At 43.4% G+C, this 12,698-nt stretch overlaps 1 protein-coding gene across 2 annotated transcripts in view; it reads left to right on the top strand.

Annotated features, from left to right (window-relative positions):
* LOC139565653 (ras-related and estrogen-regulated growth inhibitor) overlaps nt 1-11,820 on the top strand; it is a 38,901-nt gene extending 27,081 nt beyond the window's left edge. For both annotated transcript variants that reach the window (XM_071386130.1, XM_071386131.1), the window contains 3 exons: nt 4,798-4,854; nt 9,211-9,284; nt 10,341-11,820. In XM_071386130.1, coding sequence (XP_071242231.1) covers nt 4,798-4,854; nt 9,211-9,284; nt 10,341-10,751 — 542 coding nt within the window. In that variant the 3' untranslated portion in view covers nt 10,752-11,820. The remainder of the gene's footprint in view (nt 1-4,797; nt 4,855-9,210; nt 9,285-10,340) is intronic.
* The last annotated feature ends 878 nt before the right edge of the window (nt 11,821-12,698 follow it).

Raw genomic sequence — 12,698 nt, 5'->3', positions numbered from 1 at the left:
GTTTAGTCCCAGGGTCCTTAGCTTAATGATGAGCTTTGAAGGCACTATGGTGTTGAACGCTGAGCTGTAGTCAATGAGTAGCATTCTCACATAGGTGTTCCTTTTGTCCAGGTGGGAAGGGCAGTGTGGAGTGCAATAGAGATTGCATCATCTGTGCATCTGTTGGGGCAGTATGCAAATTGGAGTGGGTCTAGGATTTCTGGGATAATGGTGTTGATGTGAGCTATGACCAGCCTTTCAAAGCACTTCGTGGCTACAGACACGAGTCCTACGGGTCGGTAGTCATTTAGGCAGGTTACCTTAGTTTTCTTGGGCACAGGGACTATGGTGGTCTGCTTGAAACATGTTGGTATTACAGACTCAGTCAGGGACAGATTGGAAATGTCAGTGAAGACACTTGCCAGTTGGTCAGCGCATGCTCGGAGTACACGTCCTGGCAATCCGTCTGGCCCTGCGGCCTTGTGAATGTCGACCTGTTTAAAGGTCTTACTCATCACATTGGCTACGGAAATCGTGATCACACAGGAACAGAATAAGACCCTCAATGTTCTATTTAAAGGAGCATCAACCTCGTCACCGTGCACTTTCCCCACCCTGTGACGTTCATCATAATGTATTTCATCTAGCCTAATAAAATGAGTTCTTTTCCATGATATGAAGAAAAAAAAGTGCAACATACTTTACTTGCATAAAATGGTTGGAAGGAAACCTGGTTAATGTCCAGCCGTGTTGAGGATGCTGGAATTATAATTTGGACGAACGTGCGCATGCCTGGCCTACAGGAGACTTTATAAGTAGCCTAATTACATTTAAAAATTGTGACTGGTTGTGATTATGTCACATAAAAGCTAATACATCTTAAAAAGCAAAATGACAAATATTTAGGCCCTATTGAAGTGTTAGATTCTAGGTGTGCGAGGAATAAGCCTTTCGGATTGGAGAGGAGGCTAAACGCTTTCCTGAACAACTGGGCCTGACGGGAGCATATGTGGCCACGTTATTGTAGGACGACTTGGGAGAATGATGATCTGCAACAGACAGCGCATCTCAGTAACGGAAGAATTAAAAATACAGCCAGACTGGCCTGTTACTGTGCCTTTCTAGACTGTCCAGAGTAGACCCACAACTGATCCAAATAGAATGAAACATTCAAATCACAGGGCTTTTGCGCATTCGCTCAAATGACATGTTCACTGCTGCCTAGAGTAGAATTTTGTACTCACTTGAAAACAATAATGCAGTTATTCATTGCATTGTGGTGTTGTAGGTTAGTCTAGGTATGATAATTGTATTGTCCCTAAACAAGATCAATAGGGGGTGCGTTTTTGAGCTGCGTGTCTCATGTCTTCACTGTTCTTCATGCACATTGATGCACCTGGCATCTCCGCTGCCTATAAGCTATTCCTATGTGTTGTTGTGGATTCATATTAAAAATGGATGAAATGCTTTTATGTGGGGTGTGATTTGCTAGTTAGCCTATTGCAGATCTGTACAAATGATCCACCTACCAATATCACTATGAATGGTGGATAGAAGGCAGGCTAGACAGACTAGTAGGCTATATTGATCTGTGGTATAGTAAAAGTTAACGTGCGGAAAAGCATAGTGCATCAGGGAAATACCAAAACACCTTGATATCGGGGAGGAGCATGCAAGCAAATGAGGAAATGTGGCCAGGATGGAATACATTGATATAGTAAAGCCTGCAAAAGAGCTCATGTAAACCACGGGAAAAAACACACTAGCCTCCCCTGTGCACAATAAAATTAAAATAAAAACTCCACAAAGCTTGGCAATTTAAGATGTGTTATTGTCACATACACTGGATAGATGCATGAAATGTGTTGTTTTACAGGGTCAGCCATAGTAGTACAGTGCCCCTGGAGCAAATTAGGGTTAAGTGCCTTGCTCAAGGGCACAGACAGATTTTTCACCTTGACGGGTCAGGTATTCAAACCAACAACCTTTCAGTTGCTGGCCCAACGCTCTAACCGCTAGGCTCCCTGCCACCCTCCCCTATTTTGGACCACCCAGGTAAATTTAGAACGATCCCTAACTGTTTTGACTGAGTGGACATCAAGTTGACAGATTTGAAAGCTTGCTGTGATTTGCAGCAGTGTTTTCCATTAGCGGCTGTCATTGGCTAATCAGCTGGGTAGTGTATACAGACTCAAGGCATTAGAATGTACCAGAGGCTACCAAAATAGAGCTCCTTCGGAAAAACATTGCTGTGCCCTGGTGGGCAAACCCCCTGGTCGGGGGCCGCCTGGCTACTTTCTCTATTTGGATGGCTACTCTATGTACTTGTGGAAAACACTTTTCTTTAATGCTTTGAATACCTATTACATAGATAACATATTGGATGGAATCTCCAAGCTCTTATTATATATTATGTACGGCCCAGTACATCACCGGGGCCAAGCTTCCTGCCATCCAGGACCTCTATACCAGGCGGTGTCAGAGGAAGGCCCTAAAGCCACCCTAGTCATAGACTGTTGTCCCTGCTACCGCACGGCAAGTGTTAACGGAGCTCCAAGTCTAGGACCAAAAGGCTTCTCAGCAGCTTCTACCCCCAAGCCATAAGACTCCTGAACAGCTAATCAAATGGCTACCCAGACTATTTGCATTGCCCCCCGCCCCGCCCTTTTACGCTGCTGCTATTCTCTGTTTATTATCTATGCATAGTCACTTTAACTCTACCTACATGTACATATTACCTAAATTACCTCGACTAACCGGTGCCTCCCCACATTGACGCTGTACCGGTACCCCCTGTATATAGCTTCGATATTGTTATTTTACTGCTGCTCTTTAATTATTTGTTACTTTTATTTCATATTTTTTACTTATCAATTTTTTACTTAACACGTATTTTTCTTAAAACTGCATTGTTGGTTAAGGGCTTGTAAGTAAGCATTTCACTGTAAAGGTCTACACCGGTTGTATTCGGCACGTGTGACAAATAAAAATTGATTTGATTTTGATTTGATCTTCACATCTCAACCTAATTGAACGGCAATTAGGTCTGCAGTGTCCCCGGTTATTGTATTTACTTGGAGTTACTAGACTATCAACTGACAAATGTTAACACTCTTAATAACACACTCTACAACACGTATTTTATCTCTCTTAATGTCAAATAAAGGCCCTACATGCACTTAAAGTATCAGATCACAATCAACAGCCTTTCAGAAGCCTAATAAAGAGAGGAATGGCGTGGCTTAACTTTTATGATGATCAAATATGGCGCAGCCATAATAACATCAATCATTTAAAGTATTATCCAACTGAAGTGAGGAGAGGGATTAATCATAGGTAGAAACCTAATCTTCCTCTGAAGCGGTTTTTACCTTTGTAAGACAACACTCTTCTAAACCACAGGGAAGTGGCTACAGGCGACTTACAGCCAATAGGCTTATAATTCTACAAGGACAGGAGGTCAATGTTCCAATCCCGTGGCACATAAGGATATTTAATCATTTGAACTGGGACTCTACCTTCAGAATGACGATAGCGCTACCGTTCTACACTCTAAAAAATGCTGGTAACCCAGCGCTGGGTAAATATTGGACAGAACACACGCTGGGTTATTTTGACCAAGCAGCTAGGTATTTTTTTAATGTAATCCATAGGTCATATTCAGGAGGCATGGCCTATTAGGGGCGTGGCTTTCATAGTTATTTTTGGACACCCGTGAGAGCAAATGTAATTCCTTTTCATGTTAAATTTGTACACTGAAAATACAAAAAAAATCTTAAATATTTTTGCACATTACATATTCTAATATACATTTCACAACATTATTATTTACATATCACAATATTGAGATGCAATATCAGGATATGTGTTATTCCAACATTGGGAAACGCATAGGCTCTTTAGGAACTCAAACACACTCCTCATTTAAGCCACAAAGGTATCAGTGTTCAACCTTAACATGTGATAACAATACAACAGAACAGATTCACATTTACTCTCACGGGTGGCCAGAAATAATTATCTGAAAAACACGCCCCTACTAAGCCACCCCTCCAGTCTTCTGATCTGACCCACTGGGTCATATCTCAATAACCCAGCATCAATAACACATCAGTTATTAAAGAAAACAACCCAACAAAGTGTTCTAATGCCTGCAACCCAGCAGTTGGGTCATCCAAACAACCCAGCATTTTTTAGAGTGTAGTGTTCTATTCCATTTCTATGGGAATGACTATCATTGGATAAAATGGCTTTTCACAATTATGACAACAAAGACACAAAGTGACTCTATATGAAAAGATAGGGGTGAATGATATTTGGGGAAGAGATGTTTGGTCTAGCAGGCTGAGTCTCTGAAACACACTGTATTTGAGGATGTAAAACAATTCAGACAGCTATTACATATTTTGTATTCAGATGACATGCTGCTGTATCTGTATGCACATGGTCCCTTTCAGGCCTGCAATCATCTGTCTCTAATATATTCCTGCTTGTAAGTGGCTCTGATTAGATGTGCATATCAGAGCGAGGTTGTTGTTCCTCTGAACTGAAGAAATTGTTGCGTAATCAGATGAGCACTCTGTGCATCTGACACTGAGTGGGGAGAGTGTTCCATCCCACCCAAACTGATTATCTCTGTCTGTCAAGACATAATCCTATCTTCATGTTTTTGCTTGCTCTATATTTAAGTTAATTGAATGAATTAGATTACAGCACAGTATGTTAATCTCTCCCTCCCTCCCTCCCTCCCTCCCTCCCTCCCTCCCTCCCTCCCTCCCTCCCTCCCTCCCTCCCTCCCATCTATCCCTCTCTCTACAGCTCTAGTGGTGAGGTTCCTGACCAGGCGTTTCATCTGGGAGTATGACCCAACGCTTGGTAAGTCATCCAACCTGCTCATCCTGCTGTCCTAGGCAGCATTGAAAATAACCTGCACAACACTAGTCTTAGTGTGTTCCGTGCAGCCAGTAAAGCACTTTCCCTATGATTTTGGGTATCCAAGGCTTTATCTGACCTCAAAGGCTGTTTTGATCCAAAGATGGCTGTGCTGCGTTGGTCAAAGCCTTCTATCTCTGCGATTTATCATATCAAGATAGCAACCGAAATAGTAATAATAATCACTCCCCAAGGGGTAACATATTTCCCCCATAGCTCCTCCACACATCATACAGATTCATTTCCTGACAATATGCCTTTTAAGTTAGGCCTGACCTCTCTGGTTTTTGTTTAAAGCAAAACTACATCACAACCCTAGCCTGGTCGGGGATTGAACATGCTCTGAATGCTATGTGATTATGAGACAGGGAGAGAGGCGATGCCTCAAGTTTAAGGTTTAAGGGCGAAGCACCATTCATTCACGCCAGTTGTCGGTTTTACACTTTTCCAGAGAAATGTGTTTGACTATGACTAAGTCAAGGTGTGCCCAGTGCAGTGTGTGGAATGTAAGTGCTAATCTAAGGGAATTCACTCACTGCAGGAAGGCTACAGAAGATTTACACTCTAGATCTGTAGACGGTAGCGTTTGATAGTAGCCACAGGCTAATCAGGTTCATATTTAGGCTAACTGACCACAGCAACCGTGCAAGGGGAGGTTCGTGTAGTAGGCCTACATCCTGTCATTGGCAGGAAAAGCCTATTGTGGCATGTTTTGCTTGAAGCTAGAACAATATTGGGGTTGTCCGGTTCATGGTTCGATGGCATGCTATGTACAGAGTCAGCCTCATTAGAAGTGGCACAGACCCAACTGTTGGCATGGGAAGCAGTAACATGATACAGGCATTAAGCCTCATTGCATGCAGACACTTCATTGTTATAGATGCTATATATACATACAGTATACTCCTACAAATACCAATGGTCTAAGATATGCTTACAGCATGCTGTCAAACAATTAGCTGGAAAAGGAATTGGATCCTGCAGATATTTAATATATTTTTTTCTCACTGCAAGCCAAGTCTCTGATTCCTATTGACAGTTTCCCCGTTTTCCCTCTGAATGTGGTGTTCTTTTTGGTGCAGGCTCAAGTGCTTGTTATTCGAACAGCATTCAGGAGTATAAACCTAGTACCCACCACAGCTTATTTCCTGACATCATCACACAAGGGTTGAATGAAAGATGAAGGCTTTGTGCTGAGAGAGAGAGAGAGAGAGAGAGAGAGAGAGAGAGAGAGAGAGAGAGAGAGAGAGAGAGAGAGAGAGAGAGAGAGAGAGAGAGAGAGAGAGAGAGAGAGAGAGAGAGAGAGAGAGAGAGAGAGAGAGAGAGAGAGAGAGAGAGAGAGAGAGAGAGAGAGAGATCACAGCTCTGTAAGAAACATGGACGTTGAGTATAAACCTAGTACCCACCACAGCTTATTTCCTGACATCATCACACAAGGGTTGAATGAAAGATGAAGGCTTTGTGCTGAGAGAGAGAGAGAGAGAGAGAGAGAGAGAGAGAGAGAGAGAGAGAGAGAGAGAGAGAGAGAGAGAGAGAGAGAGAGAGAGAGAGAGAGAGAGAGAGAGAGAGAGAGAGAGAGAGAGAGAGAGAGAGAGAGATCACAGCTCTGTAAGAAACATGGACGTTGAGGAGAATATAGAGTTACCACGCCGACAGATTCATTTCATGAAGTTTCAGAACAGGGTCTGGAAGCAATTGAATCATGTTTTTGCGAACAGTACCCAGTGTGTGTGTTTTGTAGGTTACACATATCCTTCGAGTCCAGAAAAGTAACATGATTTTAATAACGTGCCTTGTAGTCTGCTGAATGGGTCATTTCATGATATGATGATACAGTATAACCCTTCAAATGGAGCTCTCTGATTAAATCAACACCCATGCTGTCATCTCAAAATGCCTGTAATGAAAAGAACAGCAATCTGTTTCGATTGACATTCAAGAAGCACTTAGTTTGCGTACAGTAGGTGCAGTCTGCACACACAAATGGATTTGATGATGCTATGATAGTAAGAGGAAATCTGGAGGAAATCTCTACCACGTCTTTCTCTTGACGTCTAAGAGACGCCATCTGCTTATTTGTGCAAAATGAAGCTGTTTTACGACAAAGCGCTTTCCATTTCATTGTCATATTGGTAAATAATTCAACTGTGGGAATATGATGGTCGCCGTTGTGTTCTTTTTTGGCGTTCCCTCAATTGTGATCTGTATTATCAGAGGTTAGGAGTTAGGATTAGGATTTAACCTGCGCAGAGGTTAGGAGTTAGGATTAGGATTTAACCTGAGCAAGGGGGATCAATTAAATATGATTACAAAAGGCTGCTACAGTGACTAACATCAGGAAAAGCATTTTTGGGGATGGAATTTACACAATTTAATATATAAATACATGAACACACAGTATAAGCATACCCCTTTCCCATAATCATAGAATCTATGTGGGTGTATGCATTTTCCTGGCTCTGGAGCATTGTCATGCTTGTTGCCATGACACCAATATTTTGACAATGGCGGCATATCTTATTTACCTCATGGAATTAACTCTTACCAAGTCACTCCTCAATAAAACGGGCAGAGGAATTGTCACGACTTCCGCCGAAGCTGGCTCCCCTACCTGTTCGGGCGGTGCTCGGCGGTCGTCGTCACCGTCCTACTAGCCGCCACCGATCCCTTTTTCGTTTGTCTGTTTGTTTTGTCTTATTAGTTTCACCTGTGTTTCTGTTGTTTTCGGTTAATGAGCTTCCCTATATTTAGTAGGTAGACCCGCTCTTGTTTTGTGCGGGATTGTCTTTAGTTTGTTACGTGTGTGCATTGTAGGCTGAGATGTAATTTTCTTTCTTACACTTGACACCCTGTGGTTTTTGGGTTGTCAAGTTGTATGTTCTGCGCCCTGTGTTGTTGGGCTTCATTTTTGTGTGTGCCTTAGTAAAAAGCACTATACCCCAGTGGAACACTCTCTGCATCTGATTCCTGCACTCACCTAGTCCCGCGTGACAGGAATCTACTATATAACTACTACCTACTGGAAATCTACTATTAATCTCATTTATTGAGGTCATATGACATTGCACAATTAGGGTAATAAATAGCACAGATAGAAACAAATAGGAAAGCAGCTGCTTGGCTGAATCATATCATGGATGTTTGGCAATCCAGTGAGTTAAGTGAGCGGAGCAAGAAAAACATTTCTAAGAGTCGTAGTAGTTAACAAGTACAAACAGCTTGAGACGGGGGCTGATGGAAGTTGCTATTGACAGTTCTGTTGATGTTTCCATTTAATATTCTGGTATGAGACGTTCTCTTTCAGCATTCTAAAATAACAGCAACAGCAGCTAGAGGCTCCAGGTTCTCGCTAGGAAATGAGTTATTCACTGCCAGGAAAATGACTGTGGTGTTGGCCCTCTTTAAGATCTTCAGATATGTAGGTTGGACCATTAAATCATCCACAAGCCCTCCTGTCCATGCTGTCAATACACAAAAACACATAGTTGGTGTGTGTGTGTGTGTGTTCTTGCATGTATGTGTGTGTGCAGGTGTGCGCTTGCACGTGTGTGGATGTGTGGCAGCTGAAATGGGACGCCCCGTGAGACTCCGTGTGAGACCCAGGCTTCGCCCCTCAGAAAGGTGCTACCCTCCAACTATAGAAGGCAGTAAATCAACACCTTAGCGGTCACTCACAGCGCTCGGTGACATCACGCACGCACACAGCGTTTTACGTCCCAGAGGGCACCTGGGTAGAGGCGGGGATGATGACATGCACAGCTAGCTAACACCCCAACAGAACGTTCTGGCGTTACTGACGGTTATACTCCCGACCCCCGCCATCTTGAATAGTAGTCACCCACCATGCTTGAAAAAGTTTGGAGCAGACACTGAGTAACAATCTGAAACTGAGCAAAAGATGAGATTTACAAACACAACAGGCTTGCTAAATAGTGCCGTGTTCTCCGGTCGAGACAGCAGTGAAATCTCTCTCTAAAAGTGCCTTTTAGGGAGTTTTTGTCAGTTTACACAGATGGTTTTCTTTTACAAGAGGCGATTCAGGTAAATGACTCCTCATCGAGGTAAAACAAAGAGGGTCATAGCCAGCATTCACACCTGTATCTTTCAGCCAGGTGTGTAAGACCTGACCACCTCTCGTCCTTTTGGTAAAGCTGCCCTGAAGCGAACCAGAGGCAATTCAACTTAATGGGGTTCATTGACCACCTAAACAACCAGGTGGGCTCAACTGTGCATGATAGACATAAACATGTTACCATCCTCTAAATGGGGTTCCCCCTTTTGTCTGTTTGTTCCTTCCAGAATCAACATATCGCCATCAAGCAACCATAGACGATGAGGTTGTGACCATGGAGATCCTTGACACAGCCGGACAGGTACGAGCCTCAGCAACTTTGCACAGAAAACATAGACGTTTGTGTAGAAGAAATGTTTATACTGTGACTGGCAATAGACTAAGAATAATTCATAGTCAATTGGAAATCCCAATTCAACCCTACTGTATAACGATGACTTATCAGGGCGTATTCCCAGTAGCAGTCCTAGCTAGACCGGATCCTCGCTAGCGTTGCTCTGTGCTGTTCTAATCAGCCGTCGGGGTAAACACATTATACTTTCCATCTGGGAGAGAACCCAGCAGCATAGGCCTCTTCCATCCCAAGATAAATGTGCTGCTGCTGCTAGTTTGAGTACGTAGGTGTTCTGCCTGCTGCTAATTTCCCCGTGACACGTCCAGCCAAGTCATCCTTCTCTCATTACATTGTATTCTATTTTGAGAGTGCAGGGAGTGAGAGTCTAGGCGAGGGCCTAACCGAGCGTTGTTAGACCTGTCTTTCGTCAAGTTCAAAAGTCGGTCAGTTATATAGATGTCAAGTATCACTGTGTTTAATGTGAGTTATGCAACAGTTATTGTAACAGTGTTATTATTGCCAATAACGGTTGGAGGTCAAGAATATCTCGAGCTCCTGCTTGCGCAAGTTTAAGACTTCATTTTTTCCCCTCACACGACCAGTAAGTTTCGTTACAGGACTGGCTGTTCCGACTTGATGAAATCAGGAGCAGCTGCTGAAATTTGCACCCAGTTCAGAAGGGTAGCCGATTGTTCAAATCTGGGGGATTTAACAAGTATTATGTTGAGAAAGGAGAAATAAAGCCTTTGAATTCATTAGAAACATGTGCAGTCAATCATTTGCAGCTGAAAACTTAGTGGAAGTTTTTTAAATAAAAAGCGCTGTTCAGTTCAGATGCCTCAATTGTCCATCACTTGTTCAATGAAGGCCCGCATAGAGCTATTGTTTATTTGCCTTGTGGATATGCCAGACAACAAGTGGGCCTATTGGTCAACATCAAATGTCAACAGTATTCTAATTAGCTAGCTAGTTGCCAAAAGATTGTCACTAAAAAGATCCTTCCCTCCTGTATCTTTACCTCAGGAGGACACGCAGCAGAAGGAGAGCCACATGCGCTGGGGCGACGGCTTCGTCATCGTCTATGACATCACTGACAGGGGCAGCTTCGACGAAGTGGCTCCTTTGCGGGGCCTCCTAGAGGAAGTCAAGAAACCCAAGAATGTCCCGTTGGTTTTGGTGGGCAACAAGGCCGACCTAGACCATGCCCGACAGGTGGGCACAGAGGAAGGCGAGCGGCTGGCCGCCGAGATGGCGTGCGCCTTCTACGAGTGCTCGGCATGCGCCGACGAAGGCGGCATGGTGACGGAAGCATTCCATGAGCTGTGTCGCGAGTTGAGGCGCCGCAAGGCGGTCCAGGGCAAGGCCAGGCGTCGTAGCTCCACCACCCACGTCAAGCAGGCCATCAACAAGATGCTGACCAAGATCAGCAGCTAGGGGGAGCCCCTGAGCACACTTCACAAAGAGGATAAACTCAAGACGAACTAAAAAACAAAGTGACTGATTTCAAGGGTTTAGATGTGTGGAAATATATCCTACAGCCATCCAAGCTGCTAAGGAGCAGGAATATTAAATTATGAATGAACAGCGAACCTCTTCATACTTAGTATCAATGCACAATCAATGAAGATTTACATTGATACAGAGTGTGTTGAAAATCGCTCTCCATTCAACACTGATTCTAATGGGGAAAGCTGTTGGCTATTATTACTCGCTCTTTGACCATGCTCCACAACTAAGGTCAGAAACACAAAGGGGAACATAATAATCACATGATGGGAACTACTTTGTCCCTGAGGGAGGTGAAGATGCTTTTGTTTCATAGCCAACTAGGACATTTCTGTATGCTGCCAAGGAAGAGGGTAGAGTCCATTATTCAGAAGTCCCAATTCTCTTAAATTCACTCTTCCTTCTTGAGCGGCATGGTGAATACCCCAGTTTTGTATCCATAGCTCCACCAACCTTAAACAAAATATACAAAATAATGTCCGTCATGAACCCACCCTTTGTTTATCAGAAATGATGGACATACGAGTTGTAGTTTCCTCTCCCTGTAGCTTGTTTATGGGATAATGTTTTGATATGCTCTAGGCCAGTGTTTCCCAACCCTGGTCCTCCAGTAACCCCAACAGTACACATGTTTATTGTAAACCTAGACAAGCACATCTGATTCAACTTGTCAACTAATCATCAAGCTCTCAATGAGTTGAATGAGGTGCTTTAGTCCAGGGCTACAACAAAAACGTGTACTGTACACAAGGACCAGTGTTGGGAAAATGTACCTTTAAAATTGTAAACTATGTATAATATTGCCTTTATCATTGGTCTCAAAGGAGTGTACAGTACATAACCCAGAGGCAAACAAAATAGTGGACATGTCTCCTGTATTTTAACCAAATGCTGTTTCTTTCTTCTCCAATGTACCCGACCTGTCTCTGAGTTTTGAGAATGGGGATAAAATTGACAAATTTTCTGTGCAATTGTAATTAAACATTAGATACATGCACATTTGGGTGAGTTTTTTTCTCTCGCCTGAGTAGCCTCGTTTCACTACCAAAAATCTAATTAAACCATCTAGTGTTCAGCGAAATAACAACACAATGTTAAATACAGGTAGCCTAGTGAAATAATTAACAGTCAATCACATTGATCAATCAATCAATCCAATTTATTTATAAATCCCTTTTTACATCAGCCGATGTCACAAAGTGCTATACAGAAACCCAGCCTAAAACCCCAAACAGCAAGCAATGCAGAAGTAGAAGCACGTGGCTAGGAAAAACTCCCTAGAAAGGCAGGAACCTAGGAATAAACCTAGAGAGGAACCAGGCTCTGAGGGGTGGCCAGTCCTCTTCTGGCAGTGCTGGGTGGAGATTATAACAGTACATGGTCAAGATGATCAAATGTTAATAGATGACCAGCAGGGTCAAATAATAATAATCACAGTGGTTGTAGAGGGTGCAACATGTCAGCACCTCAGCAGTAAATGTCAGTTGGCTTTTCATACCCGATCATTCAGCGTTAGACAGGAGGTGCGGTAGAGAGAGAGAGTCGAAAACAGCAGGTCCGGGACAAGGTAGCACGTCCGGTGAACAAGTCAGGGTTCCATAGCCACAGGCAGAACAGTTGAAACTGGAGCAGCAGCACGACCAGGTGGACTGGGGACAGCAAGGAGTCATCAGGCCAGGTAGTCCTGAGGCATGGTCCTAGAGCTCAGGTCCTCCGAGAGAAGAGAGAGAGACAGAAAGAGAGAGAGAGAAAGAAGAGTTAAATTCACAAGGGACACCGGATAAGACAGGAGAAATACTCCAGATATAACAGACTGACCCTAGCCCCCCGACACATAAACTATTGCAGCATAATTATTGGAGGCTGAGACAGGAG

Source organism: Salvelinus alpinus, chromosome 37 (genome assembly GCF_045679555.1).
Source record: "Salvelinus alpinus chromosome 37, SLU_Salpinus.1, whole genome shotgun sequence".
In the NCBI taxonomy this organism is placed as follows: domain Eukaryota; kingdom Metazoa; phylum Chordata; class Actinopteri; order Salmoniformes; family Salmonidae; genus Salvelinus; species Salvelinus alpinus.
Note: the sequence above shows the minus strand (reverse complement) of the source record. Positions and strands in the feature narration are given on the sequence as shown.